This window comes from Melopsittacus undulatus, chromosome 2 (genome assembly GCF_012275295.1).
Source record: "Melopsittacus undulatus isolate bMelUnd1 chromosome 2, bMelUnd1.mat.Z, whole genome shotgun sequence".
NCBI classification, from domain to species: Eukaryota; Metazoa; Chordata; class Aves; order Psittaciformes; family Psittaculidae; genus Melopsittacus; species Melopsittacus undulatus.
This window is the reverse complement of record NC_047528.1, coordinates 30,852,446-30,872,507: the sequence shown is the minus strand read 5'-3', so window position 1 is coordinate 30,872,507 and position 20,062 is coordinate 30,852,446. Positions and strand designations below refer to the sequence as shown.

At 37.4% G+C, this 20,062-nt stretch overlaps 1 protein-coding gene across 1 annotated transcript in view; it reads right to left on the bottom strand.

Moving 5' to 3' along the window:
• The window catches only part of VWA8 (von Willebrand factor A domain containing 8), a 177,615-nt gene that overhangs the window by 38,295 nt on the left and 119,258 nt on the right, over positions 1-20,062 (bottom strand). The window contains 9 exon segments of the mRNA XM_031045912.2: positions 1,538-1,742; positions 3,525-3,606; positions 8,600-8,801; positions 10,536-10,690; positions 12,635-12,744; positions 13,391-13,516; positions 13,616-13,680; positions 14,172-14,288; positions 19,007-19,209. Of these exon segments, the coding sequence (XP_030901772.2) occupies positions 1,538-1,742; positions 3,525-3,606; positions 8,600-8,801; positions 10,536-10,690; positions 12,635-12,744; positions 13,391-13,516; positions 13,616-13,680; positions 14,172-14,288; positions 19,007-19,209 (1,265 nt within the window).

The window sequence follows — 20,062 nt, the reverse complement described above, 5'->3', positions numbered from 1 at the left end:
AGAAATTCTACAACAGACCTTCAAAACAGCATTGTGACCATAGGAAAACTTCCTGGACTTTAAAAAAATGGCTACTTGACATTGCTAGCTAAATGACATAAAATTTTCTGGTGATGTGTATTTTCCAAGCCAGTGTTCTCTAATATTTAGTTGACCAAGATTGACAGTACAGTAATACTGTGAATAAAATTGCAAGTTATTAAAAAACTCAAAACCATCAACAAACAAAAAAGAAACCAAGAAGAAAAAAAACCCAGCTATTAAAACAAATAAAGCTCTAACTGTTCCTCCTAGCTCTTTTCACTTGTACTGGTCAACTTGATCAGTAAATGAAATCGGGCTGGTGTAAACCAGATATATCTGACCATAAGATGGTGCTAGTGCTACTGCAATGGTAATGAAAATGGCACTGGTAAAGCAACAAGCATCCACACAAACATGCTAGTGGGGAAAGGTCTCCTTTTCTCATGACTTTTATGAAAGGCATTTGCTGAGATCCAGTAACAAGAACACGTCAGCTCTTGCACAAGTTTCTATAACTGCAGAACATCTTGCAGAAAGGGAGCTCAGAGCTCAGAGTGGGAAAAGAAAGTGAAAGAGCTATGGTTTTGACCTAATATATCTCATTCATACTTGAAATAACTAGACACCTTGTAAAAAAAATACAAAGAGATCTAAGTTAGAAAAGATTCATCCTGTTTCCCCATTCTAATGTACTGTGAATGTGGTTAAAGAAATTAAACAGAAATAACTGCAACGGTAGACAGAAACAGGATCCTCCTAGTCAAAAATGGAGAAGTCCTTCCAAGGCACACTTTAGCTCTTCGAAGTGACACCTTCTCCAGTCACTAACAGAAGTCAAAGATGAAACTGAGCAGTCCTGAATTTTCCCTCTGTGTTGCAATGGTGATCATACATATTAGTCAGTACATTGACACTTGTATATACATACATACATACACACAGAACATACATACATATGCTGTATATTTTCAACATCTTCCTAAACATCCCATGTGAGAACACGGCTACACTGTAGCTCTGCTCAGCTAGAATTCTCAAAATCAGCCAAAGGCACTACCATGAACTCAAGGCACCTTTCACCTAGGATTCATGTTTCTTTTCTCATATAGAAACACACTATTTTTTTCCCAAGTATTTGTACTCTGGAAAAGTATTTGCTTTCCTTAAAAACTAAGCTCATTATTCTACAGTTGGGGTTAAAAACCAGCAGGAGATAAAAGAACTGATTTGCACTTTAAATGTACTAGAATTTGGCAAAATACAAACACCGTAAGACAAAGAGACTGTCAGTAACCTTCAGTACAGGGGTCACAAATATGATTTTTAATTAAGCTATTGTGTCTTTTTTTTTTCAGTGAAGACATGTACTCAGTTTTTCTTACAGGCATATTTCTACTTTTTTTATCTTGACTGTGTTTTTCAACACAGCCCTTTCTCTACCCCTCTCCCACCTGAAAACTCATTTGCAATTCACTTTGTTAAGTAGTTTCACTCCCACTTCGTGAACTCCTACCTGCACAGGATGACCATCTTCTTGGCCAATCATGTTTCTCCAGTCCTGCAGTGACCGCTGGAGGCTGTCCAGACCAGTCTCCCAAAGCCTCACACCACCTCCCATGTCCACACTAACCAAACCTACTTTGCCCAGTGGTGCCAAAAGGGCATCGGCATCTGAGATCTTGGAAAGCCAAGCTGTATATGGAGATAGAGATTGTGATCTGAAAAACAAGAATTAATGCGGTATGAGCCTCTTCATCAGAGACTGTAGTGATAAGACAAAGGGTAATGGCTTCAAACTTAAACAGGGGAAATTTAGGTTAGCTATAAGGAAGTTCTTTACTATGAGGGTGGTGAGTCACTGGCACAGGTTGCCCAGAAAAGCTGTGGCTACCCCATCCCTGGCAGTGTTCAAGGCCAGGTTGGACGGGGCTTTGAGCAACCTGGTCTAGTGGAAGGTGTCCCTGCCCATGGCTGAGGGAGTTGGAACTAGATGATTTTTAAGGTCCATTCCAACCCAAACCATTCTGTGACTCTAATTTTTCCTGAAGCTGCAATTAAAAAGAGGATAAGCATTTCTGTATTTAAGGTGGCAAAATGAAGTGAAATTACGTCCTCATTCCATAAGACACTATAACTAAGCCCTGCAGATCCACTATTTAATCTGAAACATTCTACCTACTGGAACTGGTTATGACCAAAAGATACATGGCAGTATAAAAGGCAGTATAAAAGAAGCAGTTAACACGTATGCCTCTACGTATGACTGAAATTCCCATGTACCAATTCAACTGAAGAAACGCTCTCTCAGCATTTCACCAGGACAGCTATGCCAGAAGGAGGAAAGGCTGTTAGATTTCAGCACAGAACTATTCATACATACGAAAAGTCACTTCATTTATCACTTCTTAATGGAGTGCATTTTAAAATCTGGACTTCTGCTCAGATTTGCCATAAATAGTTTAAATCCTCCTACGAGGTTAGGGTCATGATGTTGAAGCCTAGCTTTGTAATTTCTTATAAAATCCTAGGGTAAAATAAAGCATTATTCCCTACTATTTCTGTGTTAATGCCTTACATTTTAAATGACTCTGTAAAATGTAGGCCAATGAGTCAATGATAAAATGGTGAGCAGCCCAAAATTAATTCTCTATTAATTCAAAACTTCCACAGATTACTAATGAAGCAAAATTAATTTCAAAGAATCAATTATTGTTGTAAAACCAACATCAAATGGAGAGAATTAAAAAAAATCAAAACTATAAAATTCCTCATGTGTGGGTTTCATACATGTGCCATTTAAGCATGTAAAGTTGAGAGACTGCTACTGAAAACAAATCCTTTATTATTACTGCAGTTGAAAGTGTCAATTTGCAACCAAAATGCATGTTTATATCATAAAACATTTGCAAATATGCTCTACAATGGTGAAAGCTAGATGTTAAAACCAAACAGAAGCTACACAGTCTGGCTATTATAATGCATCACGCAAGATACTTGTGAGGGAACATATACTTTTCACAGGGAGAACCAAAACATAGAGAAGCTAAAGCTCTTTTCAAGATGAACTTTATACTGGATCAGAAATGGATTCCTGGTTTCCTGACACATAACACTGGATCATTCTTCCTGTTTTGGTTAGAGCTTAAAGATACACAGAAAGGAAAAGAAAATAAAGAGAGCAAAAGAAAATAAAACAGGGTAGAGGAGGATAAAGTGGGTGAAGAGGGGAAAGAGCAAAGCAAATGAAAATCAGAAGACAAAGCTACCTTTCCTATTCACTAATTAACTGCCACATTTTCACTGGTATCACCTAGTAAACAGGTAAAAAATACTGACAGAAATACGCTGCAGCAGTTGGAGAATTTGACACACTAGGTATGAATTATTCTTACTTCCCACATCAGAAGAAATATTTGCTTATCCTGAAGAAATAATACACACTAAATTCTCTTTGCTCTTCCTGTAAGACAGTGGCTGCTCTAATCAATAAAAGCAGTTACCTTGGAATAGCAATGTATTTGATTTTCTTTGCGTTAAGATCTGTTACTTCCAAGTATCCAGCAGCTTGTGGAGGAGTGACATCTGAAAGTAAACAAACATGTTTTTTTCCTGCTGCATGATTGAGTGGTTATTGCATTTGCATTTAGCAGATTAAATTTAAACATTTTATTATGCAGTACCTGTCAGAAAATTATAAGCTCTCACATTCAACACAGGAGAGTACCTTGCAGATACAGAATTGTTTTACTCTCATGATAGTGAGCAACCAGACAGGCACAATTATAAAAGAACAATGTATTTGTATAGCAAATGTCTAAATTACACACAAATATAGCTGTGCTCACAAAAGCACTAATCAGGCATTACTGTGATAACTCACTCACTGCTTTCATCTGTCACAGAAGATAATGTCAGCTGTATATCTGATTTTAAAAGCATATTGAAGACCATTTCAAAACATTGTGCTTATGATTCCTACTTCAAAAATTCCTCAATATTAACCTAAATGTTGCTGCCTTAAACTGAACCACTCATTTTGCAGGCAGATTCTCAGCATGCAAAGATTGTGTAACTTCACAGTAAACAGCCCTAGACTATCTGGCATTTAATATTCTGTTTACAGAGATTTTAACGACTACTGCTAACACTATGCTTCCACCCTCAGAAATAAATTTGTGTGTGTGTGCCCACACACACAGATTTTACACACACACACACACACACACACACACACTTCCTACACACACTGGCTTTTGCCAACTTATGAGTATACACTGCCTGGGCTCGGAAGTGCCTCCCAGTTAGGAGCTGCCTTTCATCTGCTTGGAATAGATTAAGGAACTTACTTAAATTTTCAGAAAAGAAACCAGAAGACTGAATTACACTGCATAGTATGGATACAAAATATAATTGACATAAGATGAAAGCAAGTCTAGATTTCTTTCTGAAACACCATATCTTTCACCTCCTCAAAATGAAGGAAAGCTTGATGTTACCTGCAGAAGTGTTGATGCTTGCATACAGCACACACAGAAAAGACCAGTGAGATGAGCAGCATAGGGGGATCTAATATTAAAATGAGTATAAAGAATAACCCCCAGAAGCCCTTTATGCATATCTTCATTATCTACAGTATGTATGTCTACAGTAGCACATCTACTGAATTTACCCATTTTCATAATAATGGAAATATCAAACATATTAGAAACAGGAAAGAAGTATGAAAAAATGAAAGTTTGTGGGCCACAGAGCACTTTTTGTTTTGCTTAGATTTTGTTTAGAATGTGCTCTCTCTTCTGGTAGTAATGGAGACTGAAATACACATTAAAAAATTCTGATGAAGATCTAGAACACAGAGCTGATATTGAACTGGAAGGGGTAGAACTGTGTGATAACAATTAAAAATTAGGTTAATACATTAGAGAAAGAAAACTTAAATAAACCATATTAAATTATAAAATCCAAAGGACAACTGAGTAGGAAGCTAAAGAAAAGCAAACCGACTGCTTAAATGCAGCACAGGAACAACTGGCCAGGCCCCAGAAATGCGGTTGAGAATTTTATGCTCAAACATAGAGACATGAGAGACACCAGGGAGTGAAAAAGAGGCTACAGTAGATGGGCTATAATGACAAATTATTATTATTTTTTTCTATAAAAAGAAACTTTTTTTAAAAAAAAAAAAACAAACTCAACAAACTATGCCCCATAATATCAAAAAGATCCTTATAAACAGGACAATATTATCCTGACTGAATGGAGGTGACATGAAGTATTCAGTTTTGTTTACACCAAAACCAGCTGGATACTAGGAAAGGCTTTTATTATACAAGGAGAGTGAAGCATCGCAATAGGCCAATTATTTTACAAACACCAGCTAAGAAGTCTAAACACGTTGTCATCCTGTCCCTATATAAATAGGTGGACCAGATGATGTGCTGAGGTTATTCCTGTAACTGTGTGTGTTACACTACATGTTGTTCCAGTTACTGTCACCCTAACAGAGATACACACTCAGTAATAAACTTTTATGTCCATATATAGAAAGTACTGAGAATCCAAGTAAATATTTGCTCTCAAGTAGCCCTCATTTTTATAGCCTTGTTTTTAGAATAACCATTGATACTTATTTGCTGGATTCTGCCATGATCTCTTGGACAAGTTCATATTTTGTGGCCATACATCTATTTGGCAGTTTTGGGGGAAATTATTACTTAAATTTCTTTTCAAACACAACTATTATCCTGTTTTACAGCTCCAATAAAACATAAAGGAAATGATTTATTTGCTTGTTGTTCCTGGAGCAGTTTTGGCAATACATATTGCAGTATGTTAACAGTTTGGCTGATTACTTTGAGCTATTAATAGAAACAGAAAGCTGTGTGCCAGAACTGACCAGCTGTCAGCAAGGACTAGTACCTTATTATCTCACCTTCCAAGGGAGTACATGAATTTATATCTCTTCTCTTCTGTCTTCCCTTTGTCACTTGGAAAGATTTTGGGTTCATGCCATAACAATGGCAATACTGGGTTCACCTAATCTAATACTAATATCCTGTCTCCAAGAGTAGTTAGATAGTTGAAAAAGATAAGAACGGACAAAGTCCCTAACCAGTTCCAATCTAGGGGCTTCCTAAGCTGAATGTAGTGTCTATGTTTTTATGCCTACGTATTTAGTAACCTTCCATGAGTTTGTCCAGTTTTCCTTTGGATCCACATTTCAGCATTCACAACATCCTTTGGGAAGAAGTTTCAAAGGCTGGTTCCCTGTTCTGTGAATAACCATCCTGTTTGTTTTGATGAAGTTCCTACTAGCTTCACTAGCTGCCCCTGAAAGTAAAACTGTTGCTTTTTCCACATCTTCATGCCATACATGTTCTTGGTAGAACTCCACCATATGCCCCTTTTCTGATCTTGTTTCCACAAGCAGGAGATTTGGCTGATGTAAACTTGCTCATCCTTATTGTCCTTTTGTGAATTTAGTTCAGTTCAGTTCCCTCACCTTGAGATGGAGGACCAAAACTAGACAGTATTCCAGACAACGGATTTACACAACAGCATGAAAATGTTCAATGTTTTTTCTGTTTCTTTCCTAGTAATCCTTAACATTCAATATTTTTTCTTCAACTGCTACTGAGCATTGAGCTGATTAATGAAACTATCATAACACCAAAACCACGCTTCTGAGATGTACTGATCAGCCCCATCATTTTAGATGTAGAATTAGGACTTCTTATTTCTTTCCTCATGTACATTATGTCTATCTATACTGAATTTTGTCTACTATTTCTGTTACAGTCAGTACTGTAGTCCTTCTGCAATCCCTCATAGTGAATTCTTTGTACCACGACTAATGACCACTATCACCAGCAAACACTGTCACCGCAGTGTTCATTCATTTCTCCATTTTTTTCCTGACCATGCTGAGGAGCACAGGTCTCTGTACTCCACTAATAAAACTGGCCATTAACTGATGAATAGAAATGTCTGAAGTCCAGGAAAATGGCTATGGAATAGAAAAACAAATAGAAAAATAGAGTCTTGTTCAATCCAATTTAGTTGTATCAGTACAGTAAATCAGTAAAGATTATTCAGTTTAGATCAATTTTGGTAATTCATAAATTAAAACATCATTTAGGAAAGAAAAATCAATGATAGTGATCTTCACAAAGGTTTTATATCTTAAATGGCCATAAAGTGCTTGCACAAACTACATCTGATAAAATTTTCTATAAATTCAATGCTATCAATCACTATTCATGTATATATATCACCATCGTTGAGGAGAAAAAAAAAGCTAGTATCTTGTTCAGCTATAACAACAGACATAAATTAAATTGCTCAGTCAGACAGAAGCCAATTCTCAGACATAATTTGCTCCCGTAACTGGCATCCAGGATTCACAAAGAATGCCACCTGTTTTTTCATTATATTAATCTAGCATTATGAAGTGTTATATACTACAGCAACTCAAAAGACTTTAAGAGATAACTGTCAAGATGTCAATTTTAGGTACCATTTTGAAGCACTGTATCCCTCCCTCCTAAATTAATAAACTAACTTCAACAAAAGCACAGAAGATTTATCTTCTGAACTTTTTATACCATCTACTTCAGAGCCAGATTCTTTTAGTCTTTTTACCATGAAGGCCTATAAAAATATGATCCCTCAGAAGTTTATAAAGTGTGAGAAGTTTATATCCTGAAGCAGCGTAACTAGCTCCAAGGTTGTTATGCTAACTCTATTTTATCAGATTTAGTCTTTTTAAAAGCAAACCTTTTTTTACAAATGCAGTTTTCTACCTTGTCTATATCCTTAACTTTGCTTTTTTATTCAAGTAAATGTCTTATCCTTTACTAATAAATAAAAGGATTTATCTACAAAGGGAAGTTAATCTGTGTTAAATGAGGACAGGCATACTGGTTCATTTATTTTGTAAAAGGGACTTAATTTGGGATAAAACATTCATTCTGGGACAGAGAACAGAAGTTCAAAGAGGGACCAGACAAACTTGTGCACAACAGATCCATAAAATGAGATTTCAGGCATAAGGCAGGGATGTCCCCTGCAACACCCCTAACAAAACAACTGCAAATGTTGAGAAAGTATGAATGGAAAGACACAGAAGTGGTCAGGCACACACGCATGCCTGAAATAACCTCTCCCATTGGCCCTGCTGGAGACAGAACACTGAGCTAGATGGACAAAAGGTTTGTCTTATCGTTGCATGTCTGTGTTTCAACCACCAAGCAGAGGTGGAAAATACTGATGAAGGCAAATTTCTGAACTGGAATGCTTATACTCCTGTAGCTGGTTCCCAGTGCAGACAGAAGGAGATCCCATCTGCTGGGATATTCACAGTATACATAGACTGTTAATTCCTCAGAAGTATAATTCAGCATGTTAACAAGATCCAAATTAGTTTTAAAAATTAGTGTGATTACTCTCATTCCGCCTCAAATGCCTGCTTTGTGGTCCTTTAAAAACATCTTTGAAAAACTAATGAGTGATTGCAGTTTACAAAACATAAACAAGTATGTTCAGCTGTTGTAGCACAAGTATATGAACCTCTTACCTTTTGGGTAAATGTCTTTCAAAGGCACATCTCCAGGTGCTAAAATTCTGACTATTTGATTAGAAGCCAATAAAGTTACACAATTGGTTTGTTTTGCAGCTCCTTTTTTCCTCTGGGCTCCATAATAAAACGGATCAGAAGGAGAAGCACGTTTGCAACTCAGAGAGGAGTTTCTTTTCCAGCTATACACTTCACTAGGAGACTGCAAGAGAGAAAGAGTCTACTGAACAAAAGGTTACCATTATTGAGCTTAAGAACAAACACTTCCTGATGAAGTTCCACTTCTTACCTAATTTCAAATCAATTATAGCTACTGTGGTTATCTCTCATGTCATCACACAACAAGCAAAAGACCTGGATTATTTTGTCATTCAAAACTCCATCAAGAGTGAAAACCAACAGGCCACTTACACAAGTTTTAGGAATTGAGACTCTGAAGTTCTGAAGTTGAATTAACATTTTTTTTCATGTTGAATCAGGAACAAAAAGCATTGAAACAACCTAATCTGGAATCAAGCTATGTAACACACTATTCCCATATTCTGTTTCCAGTAATGTAGGTAAGTGCAAACAGATACTTCAAGTAATGAATTCAAAGCGAGGCATCAAGGCTGAGAGAAATAAATGTAGGCATCCCCATGTGAAGTAGGTGCTTCATCTCCCACTACAGCCACTAGAGCCCAGAGAATAGATCATCTCATCTTCCAGAAGGCCTCGGTGTTTGGTCAGCTGAGCATTGCTACTACAAATAAGAGCTTAGATACTTTGCTCATAATAAGCACCTACACCTTTAGCACTAAACACCAAACCTGAAGTGTTGTTCCACCACCCTCGCATTCAGTTAGCACTCCCTCTTTGACATTCACATGTCAAAGAAAATGTGAATATACATTCACATATATAAGAAAATGTTTAGACTCAGTCTCAATCAACAAGAGCAAAATGCTTCATCGCCAGCATTGGTATTGAAGTGTGTAGCATCTTCAGTACTCCCTCCTCTAGACTACCTCTCTTTTCTAACAACAAACTCACATTTTTATAATTAATATAAATAATACAAAAAGCTACTATAATTGATCTGGTAATATAAATCCAGGCCAAGTAAAACTCAAAAGCTAATTGCAAAGACAAGGAATGTCTTACTGAGAAAAACATATTTTAATAGTATTTTGTATTTCAGAGTATTTTCTTCCATCATTTCGCTTTCCCAAAGTTCATGTCTGTTAACAGTTAAATCTTCTAATTTGCTTCCATTTATTAGGCAAACCTGACATGGAATTATTTCTTCCATAAGCACCACCCTTTTCATGTATCACTAGGTAGCAAATATAAATAAATCCAGAGAATTAAACATATTGCTTTTATTTCCCCTGTGTTTACCTCCACTCCACTTTACAACAGCTTTAGTCTTAATTTTCACTTTCTTTTCTGGTCTGGTCTTTTTCTAATTGTGTCACAGGAGTGAGCACAATTACATGCTGTAATTACACTTAACTACATTATGAACTAGTGAAAGAGCTGTATAGTTTTCTGACCATTCTGACCATTTTCTGTATCTTTTTTTCTTAAATCTAGAGTCATCCTAGCTGCTGCATGCTGAGCAAAAAAATCACACTGAACAGTCCAAAATGATACTGATACCTTTTTTCTTAGTGGTTATATTTAACCAAAAATCTATAAAAACATAGCCAACACTATTCAGAACTCACCTACAAAGAATTTTGTCTGTACTAGATATTATCTTATTAATTTCTCACTATTTCAAACTTCTCTGAAACCCCTCCAGATTAGACTACCCTACAAAATGACGCACACTACATGAGTTTGTCATTTACTGACACTAACTTTTCCACATCATTTGGTAAACAGGTACTTATCTGGTTACAGAATAAATGAGATCATACTACTTCATTGTATAAAAATGCTGAGTATTTACCAAAAGGTCTGGGAAACCAATAACAATAGTAGCATAATTATGCTCATCTGAGAAAATCCTGTTGGGAGAGATGATCTTTTGTCCCACAGCTGCACTGAGGTTTTCTGAAGATAGCTGGTCACTTGAAACTGCATGTGGCACACACAGTTCTGAAGCTAAACAGAGAAATTAAACAAAATGAAAGTTATTAATTCCAGATGTGCAGTAGAAACACTATTAACTGCAAGAGTGCTGAGCACTGATCATTGCTATTACTTTGAACATAAAATTACTAAAAAGCAGAAGATTTTATTATACCTTACTATAGTACAGAAAAGAAGTCAGGAAACAATGTTATTTTTGTAAAGTTGAGTACCTAAAATCAGGAAATATTAGCTTTGTAGTTGCTTACACCATTTAATTTTGCCCTCTACTGTGCAAATGAGGCAGGAAGCCTACGGAACAGAACAGCATGCGATCTCGTTGAAGATTGTTCTAATTCAAATGCACAGAAAAGCAAAATGTAGGTTTGCACAGGTAAGTGTCAATGTGACATTTCTTGGTAGCTATCCTGCTATCTCTGCAATTTAAATGTTGTTTGCAGCACATTTCAGGTAAACAACGATCTAGTTTTCTTTAAGCTAAGGAAAATGAAATCTTATTCTGTGCAACTGCAACAACCCTTTACCTTGCCTTCAATTATCAACACAGTCAGAACCTGCTCTTTAGTTTTGCAGCATACACTGTTTCCACTTCAGTGGGCAGACTCTCCCGTTTACCTGGCAGTGAGAGAAAATCTCCTCCCTCAAAAGATGAATGGGCTACTGGTTTGGGTCAGTGGCAAACCCACACTGATCAACCTTTTCTTAGTTCTCCTGACACAGGTTCTGCCTCAAAGAATGAGAACAGGTTGAAAATGATACATTAGGGATTTGCTGGGTGATTTGGAAAAAGGTGGAGAGGGGACATGATACCTTTCTGGATTGGAAGAGAAGAAATAAGATAACAAAGGATAAAAATAGCACAAAAAGCATACAGCAGTAAACTGTTCACAAATAGTTTTTGAGGCTGGAAATTGTGATAGTGTTTCTACCCATCTGAGGAATGATACTCTGCAATGGTTTCTAAATAAGGTAGTAAAAGGAAGGAAACTACTGTGCTCTGATGGAGCTTGATAAGTTGATAGAGTAAACTGTACAAGAGATAAAAAGAAACCTAGATATTTAAGCTGTGGTTAGAGTCTTTGGTATCCAATTTGTTGCAGTTTGTGTAAAATAAGCTGTATTTATTATCTATCAGTAACATTTGTTTGTATCATGTTGGATCATGTTTACACTGTATTAATCTCATTCTTCATACTTAAGCTAGCCACAAGGACCAGGATGAAAATTTTTCCCTCTTTAACAGATATAAAGTGGTCTCTCTATTTTTTAACCTCCATCTCTCTAAGACACTGGAGATAGGCCAAAGCCTGTAAACTGCTAGGTGGGATGCACATATTCTTCACTGTTATTAAACCAGGTAGACTAAAGATTTTATGCACTGTGATCAAACACTCAGGGTTGAAAATGTCATTAGATCAGAAGATAGGCAGATCTTACCAGGCAGAATGATGACCACTGGAGATTTCTACCTTTTTGTAGCTAAGATATGCCTCAATGCATAGCACCATCTGGGAATTCTGCTGAAGAAATTCCCCTATCTTTTAGCCCAGGTGTGATTGCCTCAAAGGCCTCCTGCACGCAATCTGCAGAACTTTGGAAAATGTGACTTCTCTTCTGTTTAAACACTAGGTCTTTTGTATTGTGTTGAAAAATCTCTTACAGCTCATCTTTGTGTAACAGACCTCAAAGAGTGTGCAGACTGTACCTGTCAACATGTTTAGTCCTTTCTATTCCTACATTCTAATTCCTACCTATATGTCTTTTTTTGTTTTTTTAAAAAAAAATTTGTTTTGTAATAAAATTATTATGAATCAAACATGATAAGGGTAGAACTAAAAGAGAATCAGAGAGAAGGTTACCAAGACCTTTAAAGTAAAAGAGCCTTGTTTGTGCAGCTGCAAACACAGAAATGATTTAAAAAAAAAAGAAGGAACAAGCCAAGCTTGCATTCAATACCTGTTGTTAAGCCAAATCCCACGTCAGCTGGCTCTTCATTCAATGCATACAGCTGGCAAACCCCACTGTCTTCAGCTTCCATATTGGCACGCTTGGTTAAAAGAAATTTCCTGCAGGACATAGATAGACATTTACAATAATTCCTGGTTAATCTTGTAAGCCTAAACGAGGACTTTTATCTTCTGAAATAGTGAAAGTGTTCTACATTTATACAAACAAGGTTATCAACACCTTTTGCTAAAACTAAACATGATTCACCAAACATCTGTGAGAAAGCAAAGAGTGAGCCAGCAACTGGCAGGTTTGTCTTCTGGTAACTATTTACACACTTTCATTTGCTGTGCATTTATAAAAATAAAACATCAGAGTAATATTTCTTTCACATGCCCATGAAAGCAAAAGGAAGCAGGCACTAACTCTGGACAATGTGGCTGTATTTCAAAGCTAGGTCCACCAACATTTTCATTTTTAAAGAACAATATCACTTCAGTTAAAAGAGTATTAACATGTGTACAATCAAAGCCAGTCTAGATTTGCAGATGTATGAATTTAGGCAGGCATATGCTGTTTACTTCCTACTCGAAAAGCCTACCTGCACTTTCACCAGAGTAAATCTGCATCTTAAACACCAACAGTTTTAAGTCTAGCCAGTCTCACAAGCTGAAAAAACAACTCTGAGACCAGGAGTGAAACTCCTGAATGTAAACAAGACACAAGCAAGAGATAATGCCATCAGGAAAACTAGGCTTAACTAACTGATTTGTTTCATTTTCCACCAAGAGCCACCGGTCTTCAGCTGCCAGGAAAACAGATTTCAGATTGATCGGAAGTGAGATGGTATGAGTTTGACCCTCTAATACATCCAGTACAATAAGGCGGTTTCTGTAAAATTGAAAGCCAAGAAAAGAATAATCAGACAGGGAAGTACACGAGGAGATCTGTTATAAATCAATATAATATGAGAATATTATTTGCTCTTACCCTGCTTCTTTGTAGAACACCAGCCAGTTTTTGTGTGAAAACTCCCGGCACATTTTGTAGTTGCTCTGTATAAAAATAAGTCATACAGCAATTAGTGTATGTTCAGTTCGTTCCAATGAGTTTCCCTGACTCCTCTGAAACTGTACTATATTTTTCCTTAATTTAGGATAATCCACGTCATTAATTACCTCTCAAAGTGCTATCTAGCCTGCTTTGTCCCATGTCATATAATTGCATCATAATCAAGTTTGTTGTTTTGGACATAATCCCTTGTAACAAAATGTTCTGTTAGTCACAGTTCTAGCTCCAATGAGACATATTTCAAAGATACATATCCTCAGAGAAACAACTTATTTATATTTTTCATATCTCTATTCTGTAACAACTGTATTTAATGTATAGGGCATTTAAACATACATAACAGTAAACAATTAAGTGCCTGCGCTGTAAAAACAGAAAGATAAATGATCCTGAGGCAGTTTTTCCAGTACTAAGCTTTGACTGAAATAAAAAGCAAAACCAGCTTGGGATAACAGAGGCAAGTGCTATTCCTCACCCTCTCTTCTTTGCTGCTCCACCAAGATGACCTCTTAGGAGACTCTTGTTCATCTGGTAAAAGCAAAAGTTGGCGAAGGGCACCATTGTTTGTATCCAGCAACAACACAACATTGCTCTGTAAATGAAAAGCAGATCCATGTACATCTCAAGCTCATCTAACAGACAACAACAGATCTATCTGAAGCACGTCTGCAACTCTAGTAACAGGACATTTCAAAAGATGATCTAGATTTTGTCTGAAAATGTAGGCTGAATCTTCTTGGTTCATTTCAAAGCTCATAGAGAATATCTGTAGAGGTTAAGTACATGCAAAAAGACTGGAATGATATTCCAGTTTTTCCATAATGTCTTCTGTATACATCTCACATTCACTTCTGCATAAGCTCTAGGAACTAGACTAGTATGGCTTACATGTCCAAGTTGTAGTCAGCTACAGGTAAGAGACATACCAGCTTTGTTCTGTCAAGTCACTAAAATATTTCATTAAAATGTTTGTTTTCTCAGCATTCCTCTGAAGTACTCATTATTTCATTTACATGGAAGGTGAAAAACTGGTGTGAAAAGAAATAGCTTAGTACTTTATCTCCAAGTTCATAGTTCTTGTATTCTGGAGCCTATTAAATATCCCAGGGCATGACAATCCTTCTGTGACCTGAACATTCAGACAGCTTTACAGTGTCAGAGATATGATAAGTGTTGAAAGACAGCAGGATGATTCAAGAGGACAAAGACCAGAAGCAGAAAGGATACTGGACAGAGTGGTCCAAGTGTCCTCCACATATCACACGTGAAAATATGGTATGCTAATTTTCGAACTTCTTCAGCTTTCTCAGTTTGTTACTCAATGTCCCAGGGTCCACACATGTTGTCAAATGTTGAGAACATTTTCAACATTTCTTTTTACAAAGTACCACAGGTTCTCCTAATGTGTTCAACTAAGAATTCAAGAGAATTCAGGGCCAACCTTAACCGCATCATAGGAAATTTAAAAGGTACAAAAGAATAAGTTAATTAAGCCTTGGGTTCAAATTTTTGAATGCCATTCAAGGAAACATCAGATTCTGCCAGGACATTAGGTTCTACAAAGACTTACTAAAAGTAAACTGTCTACGTACAACATCTGCAATAACGCACGATAAACGTTAAGGGAGTAAAACAAATTCCCATAACTTCTAAATAAAACAAATACACACAATCCGAGTCACAGTGGTTTTGTTCTTTTTGGGTACACTTCATGCTTTCACTAGGATTATTTGGGAAAATTAACTTTATTTAATAATGACAGTCACTTGAAGCTAAATATGGTAAAGCAGTCAAAATATTACCATGTTATTTGGAGCATTTGGGAATTTCAGCTAGAGTTCAATACTTTTAAAATAAGAAGTTTGCTTATGTATTATCAACTGAAATTATAGAAACATGGCTTATGAAAAAAATAGGGCATTTGCCTTGGATTTTGGTTTTCCGCCAAATTTGTCCATACAATTCTGCAACAGTACAGCTTCTCCGAAGCAATGCCTTAGCCTTTCATGTGAGATAAAGAACGCATATGAATCAATTACATTCTCCCACTTAGTGTTAAATTTACGAGAGCAGTTGGCAATATAAAAAGCCTCTCTACTCCACCCCTTTTGATGTTAATGGTTTCCTTCTGTGCTAAGTGACTGATGTATATTCTGTCTGTGTTTAAGAATAGATTTTTGCGTCATTTACGAACACATCCAAGAGCAGCTCTGGCAACTCATCAAGTGGGCTGGGAAAAGACGTTGGTGTGCAATTCCGCTGTGTTTGTTCTTGACTGGGAGAAAAGTAACCTTTGGGCAACCTCCCGACCCTGATGTCTGGAATTCCAAACTCTGGACAGATGCAATAACCAATCTTGTGAAGTGGTGTGCCTTTATTTTTAGTTACTGCAAAGTTTCTCTTTCCTTACTGCGGTTTTTTTTTTTAGCCAGCATTTTCCTCTTAAGAGTCCTTAAACTAAACAGGGCTGTGATTTCACTTTGCTGGTATGGGAGGTTGTTCCTTATAGTCTCGCAGATAGTGAGGAGAGCTAGGGAAAGGAATACACTCCAATTGCAGAGTAGGACCAAACAAGTAATTCAGTTTAACCCTCTTGTATTCTTCCCCCTGGACACACTCTCACTTTTGTTCTCTTCCACTCTTGATGCTCATGTCTGAAGCAAGCAAGCTCACATTCTCTCCAGCTGTCAGCTTCAGGTGAGGCTGATTCTTAGCTTGGCAAATAACCTCTCTGTACCTCTCCTTTTCTCTTGTCCCACAAGCACCTTTTCTATTAGTGCCACTCAAGGACCCCTTGAGTGATACACATGTAACAATCCTGACCCTGTAAATATTAGGCACAAATACAGACATATCATATTGTTCATTAGGTTCAAGGGGAAAAAGTCTGTGCAATAATTTAGGATTTGAGGCTCTAACCTCCATGCCTTTAGAAGTAGAGAAATATATGCAAGTAGATTACTGGTGTTCTAATTAATGCAAGTGTTACCAGACGATTTGGGAGACTTGACTGTACTAGAGATTTCAGTGAACTGAGAACAAAGGGTAGAGATAAAAGCTTATAGAAAAGGAAAATCTTCACCTTTTCAATAGAAGGTGCAGACCTTTCTGTATAAGCACACCTTTGCTTTGCTTAGGGAAAAGGAGTTTTATATATCTCCCCTCCAAAAGAAGAGAATTTAATAACTAAACGAGTTTTTGAAGAAAACATACCATTCCTCCTGAAAACAGAACATTATGGAGACCAGAGGGCTCAGATATAACTACTAGTATGTTGCAGGTACTTTCATATGCAACTTCCACTTGTGTTCAGGCTAGACTACAACCTTCTTTTAAAGGCTGTTTGCCATCTTCTATATGAAGTGAAGTAGATGTCTGTGTCAGCTTCTGTGCCAGATTCTCTCTCCCTTGCTGTTGGAGAGATGTGATAAAGAGCTCCAGCAGCACATGGGACAGGGAAAAGCACTTCCCTCCCTGCCCCACTTATGGACTGAGAAAGATAAAAGCAGAGTTAAAGAATGCTGGCTGGGCATTGCCAGGGCAAAGTTCATTGTGCTCTCTGAGGTAGACTGTAAGTTACTCTGTCCACCCAGCTGTAGCCTTTTAACAGAGCAAAGTGCTTGTAAGAGAAAACAGAAATATGCCGTTAATTTATAGATTTACATGCAAACCAATGCTCCATGTGCATTTTGCTCCTATAATCCCATATAAAATAATGCATAAAGTTTCCAAATTTTTTTCAGTCTCTTTGTTGTCTTTCTGAGTGGTAAATGCAATAGATGCAGAAAGAAAAAGAAAAGTGAAATAGGCAGGCACAAAGCTTTACAGAAAATTGGGGTATGCCCTGAGCTACTTGGGGGTAGGACAGGGCAGAGGCATTGTTGCTTTAAAAAGATGAATGCAATCCCCATCTTACAAGGAAATGATTTTAGATCATGCAGGGTGGATGAGGCTTTGAGCAACCTGTTCTAGTGGAAGGTGTCCCTGCCCATGGCAGGGGTGTTGGAACTGGATGAGCTTTAAAGTCCCTTCTAACCCAAACCATTCTGTGATTCTTTATCTGGAGAATCTTTCCAAAGTCTACTGGCTCAGCCTGAACAGAAAGATAGAGTCAAAACAGGCTGCAATCACTGACATCAATGGCCATCATGAGGAACAGAATCATCTGCTCTTTCTTCCAACAAGATGTAAAGGTGTCTTAAAAGCAGATAAAACTCTGATTTCTGCTATTAAGTTGAATCCATGAGGAGTTTAGTTTTAGTAAAATTTTATTTAAAAGGACAGGAAGGAATGGTGATTTTTCATTTCATTTTACTGAAGGGCTCTACTGAAACCAGATGGATGTCATCTGGGAAATAAATCACACGAGCTTATCTGATGAGCCCAATATCATCATCTCATCCTTTCCAATAAAATTATGATCCATTTAAAATTGCCATTTTTATACAACTTAGTCAGAAACATTGATTTCCAAAGACCTTTGTTAAAATAAACTGGGGAGAATCTTTAGCTTTTGGTATTGCCTAATTAATGGGTTATATTACTTATGAAATACCAGATGTCAAGTGGATTTTTTTTTAATAAATGCAACTTCTTACATCTACAAATGTTACTATAATTTCTTGGTCTTTTTTCAAGTATATGTAGACAAACCTCTAAAACATCACATACATCATTGACATTTCTTGTTTTTCTTGGAAAAAATAACGTGTTTAATTTGATATACTGCAATATCCACCAAAGCACATGATTTTTCCATGGGTCTACTGCAGGAAGAGTTAGGAATTAAACCTAAATTATTATTTGTGGAAAAATTAAACTACTTGAGAATTCCTCTTTTGATTCAGTGGGAACTAGAAATACAAAGACCCTAACATATGAACCCTAATGTAAGAAAGGACAGCAGTGGCTGTGAAGACTACAACAGCAGCATTTGTCTTACCAATGTTTTGTTGCTTCATTGAAAAAACAATCCCAAATAAATTACTAATGTAGTCCATGGCTATAAATATGTAACACACAAGACAATCCTTTTTCATAATTTTTTCAGTGCAAGATGCTTACTTAAGTTTCTCGAGATGTCTAAAATTACTCTTGGTGTCCTAAGTATACAATGACTTTTGCAACCAAGCTTGTAGTTTAATGAAACGTATTTTCACACTCAGTGACTAAGGTCTATCTTAATGCTAACAGTATGGAAAAAGACCTAAGGCTTGTCCAGGCTATTTCAATCTACAGAGGTAGACACCTCAGTGATCTCACCTTACTTTGTTCATCACTAAACATTTAGCTGTATTTTATTTTTTTTACCTCCTCTTCATGTATAACAACTTGACCTTTGAGTGGATTTCCCAGTGGTGCCACAGTCACAAAAGGCTGCCAGACACTTCCAACTGTTCTTGGGAAGAGGTCATAAAGATCCACAAAGTATCCACTATTACTAGAAACGTTCATGAAGAACAAGGACACCGGATTGCATGCAGTAACATAAAGAACATTTTCAGCTTCCTCTTCTGAAATAAGAAAATACAATTAATGAAGGATTACTTGACATTGTGTATTGCTCTTCTGGAAATACATGTCAAACTTGGCAGATGATGACTGAATCGCAGAATCATTAGGGTTGGAAGGGACCTCTAGAGATCATCTAGTCCAACCCCCTGCCAAGGCAGTGCCACTTAGATCAGGTCACACAGGAACGTGCCCAGGAGGGTTTTGAATGTCTCCAGTGAGGGAGACTCCACAACCCCAGTGGGCAGCCTGCTCCCGTGCTCTGCCACCCTCAATGTCAACAAGCTCTTCCTCATGTTGCGGTGAAACTTCTTGTCTTTTAATTTACGGTCACTGCTCCTTGTCCTGCTGTTGGGCACCACTGATGAGTCTGGCACCATCCTTCTGGCACCCACCTTTGAGATATTTATATGCATTAATGAGAGTCCCTTCATGTGAGAGTCTCGCTACATGCATTAATGAGTAGCTTCTCTAGACTAAACAGGCCGAGCTCCTGCAATCTCTCCCTGTAAGAGAGACATTCCAGTCCCCTGATCATCCTTGTGGCCATTTGCTGGACCCGCTCCAGTAACTCCTTGTCTTTCTTGTACTGAAGAGCCCAGGACTGGACACAGCTCTCCAGATGTGGCCTCACCAGGGTCATGTAGAGGGGAAGGATCACCTTCCTCAACTTGCTGGCCATACCCCTCCTGGTGCACCCCAGGATACTATTGACCCTTCTGGCTGCTAGGACACACTTCTAGCTCACAGTCAGCTTATCATCTACCATCTACCAGCTCCTTCTCAGCTGAACTGCCCCCTAGCAGGTCAGCCCCCAACCTGTACTGGTACTTGGGGCTCTTCCCCCCCAGGTAC